The following is a 1,652-nucleotide window of genomic DNA, read 5'->3' on the forward strand; positions in this document are numbered from 1 at the left end:
CCCATTGCACCAATAAGAAAGCCAAGATATAGGGAAAGGATATATAGAAATAATGATACTTTTGTATTTCACAGAAATACAAAATTCAGAAAACTGAACTCTCCAGCACAAAACCATGGCAGAAGGCACCATGCATTTATCTTTGTAGACACACTTACTCAAGATTCTCCCTAAGCTATGGATGAACACCCTGGGGTATACTGTACTCTCAATGCATAGTTAAATTCTGTTCTTTTCTTCTGAAGATAACAACGGCAATGACAAAAATAACAGTTTAACTTGTATACATAGAGAATATACATAATATACATATATAACTTGTATATACATATATGTAGGTCTCCTTCCAGTGGAAAAGATTATTCTGGTACAGTGGTAGTGTTTGCAAATACACTTAGTTTCACATCTAGACCATATTTTCATTTTTATTTCCCTCCCTTCTCAGTGCTTTTTCTGCCTCAAAGATCCCTCCTGGCAATTTGAACCTGTCCTCAACTCCTCAGTTACTAAAATCCCAGATGCTTTTTCAGTGGCAGCTTGTCATTAAGATGCCAGTTTTAACACACTTTCGTTTAAAAAGATCAGCCCCTTGGTCCTGCAATCAGCTCCATATGTACTGACCCTCTCAGAGCTCTATCCACTCAAATGCAATTTCGATATCTGTACTTAAATGTGAAATGATGAACTGTTCCTGATTCAGCTTTTACATTGGAAAATGAGCTAAAAGAAGCTGTAAGGTCCACAAGCTACCACTTGCCATGATGGATAGGGAAGCGAATGTTTAATGTTGGCTTTTTTGTTACCTTCTTACTCCTCACCCTACTTCACCCATTATCTGTTCTTCACCTATCCTCCCCCAGCACTGCCTCACATACTCTTAGCAGAAGGTGTATAACAAGTTAGCAGATAAAGAGTATGTTGAATTTATTGATGCTATCAATTTATTACAGACCCAAATACATTTTTCCAACAAAATAATTGAAGTTGTTTGAGGCAGCAATATGCATCTTGATATATGCATTTCATCCAGAGCTTAAATGCCTTTTAAAATTCCTCCTATGCTGTATGATGTCCTGCTTTTGCAAGGTAAGAAAAGCAGCAATGGTTGCTGAATGCAGCACCCTGGGCCAGGATGCTCAGCCAAAGCTGGACAAAGAGCAAGTGCTGCCCTTCACTTCTGTCTGAGACAAACTTGCAATATATTTTGCTTTTTTTTGGTAGGAAAGAAGACAAATTTCTCCTCTAGCTCTCTACCTATCTCTCTAGCTATGAAATACATTCTATGAAATACATTCCATGTTTATCTACAGTTGCTATTGAAAATCTAATTCTTCAGCTTTTACTAAAAACACTGCAGCTAGGGATACCTTTTTCCTCAGGAAATTACAGTGGCTTCAAGAGCCTCTACCCCACAACAACTCCTGAGGCAGCTACAAAGCAAGCTGGTTCTGAGAGGAAGTTAAAGCACTCAAGTGAGTCTCTAGCTCTGAATTGTCTCTCTAACCTGGCAAAATAGGCTCATCTGGGGAACTTCTTGATGGAGCAATAAGCTTTCCCACCTACCTTCTGCAGTGCCAGTACTGTGTTAGGATTGCAGCATTTGTACCAAATGGACTTTAAAATTGAGGCAAAAGGTGTGACTCCAATTCCTG

General features: G+C 38.9%; 1 protein-coding gene across 1 annotated transcript in view; it reads right to left on the reverse strand.

Annotated features, from left to right (window-relative positions):
* NOX3 (NADPH oxidase 3) overlaps positions 1 to 1,652 on the reverse strand; it is a 39,197-nt gene that overhangs the window by 12,020 nt on the left and 25,525 nt on the right. The window contains exon 10 of the mRNA XM_010189904.1: positions 1,564 to 1,652. This exon is cut by the window's right edge and continues 59 nt beyond it. Within this exon, the coding sequence (XP_010188206.1) occupies positions 1,564 to 1,652 (89 nt within the window). The remainder of the gene's footprint in view (positions 1 to 1,563) is intronic.

This window comes from Mesitornis unicolor, unplaced genomic scaffold (genome assembly GCF_000695765.1).
Source record: "Mesitornis unicolor isolate BGI_N332 unplaced genomic scaffold, ASM69576v1 scaffold3818, whole genome shotgun sequence".
NCBI classification, from domain to species: Eukaryota; Metazoa; Chordata; class Aves; order Mesitornithiformes; family Mesitornithidae; genus Mesitornis; species Mesitornis unicolor.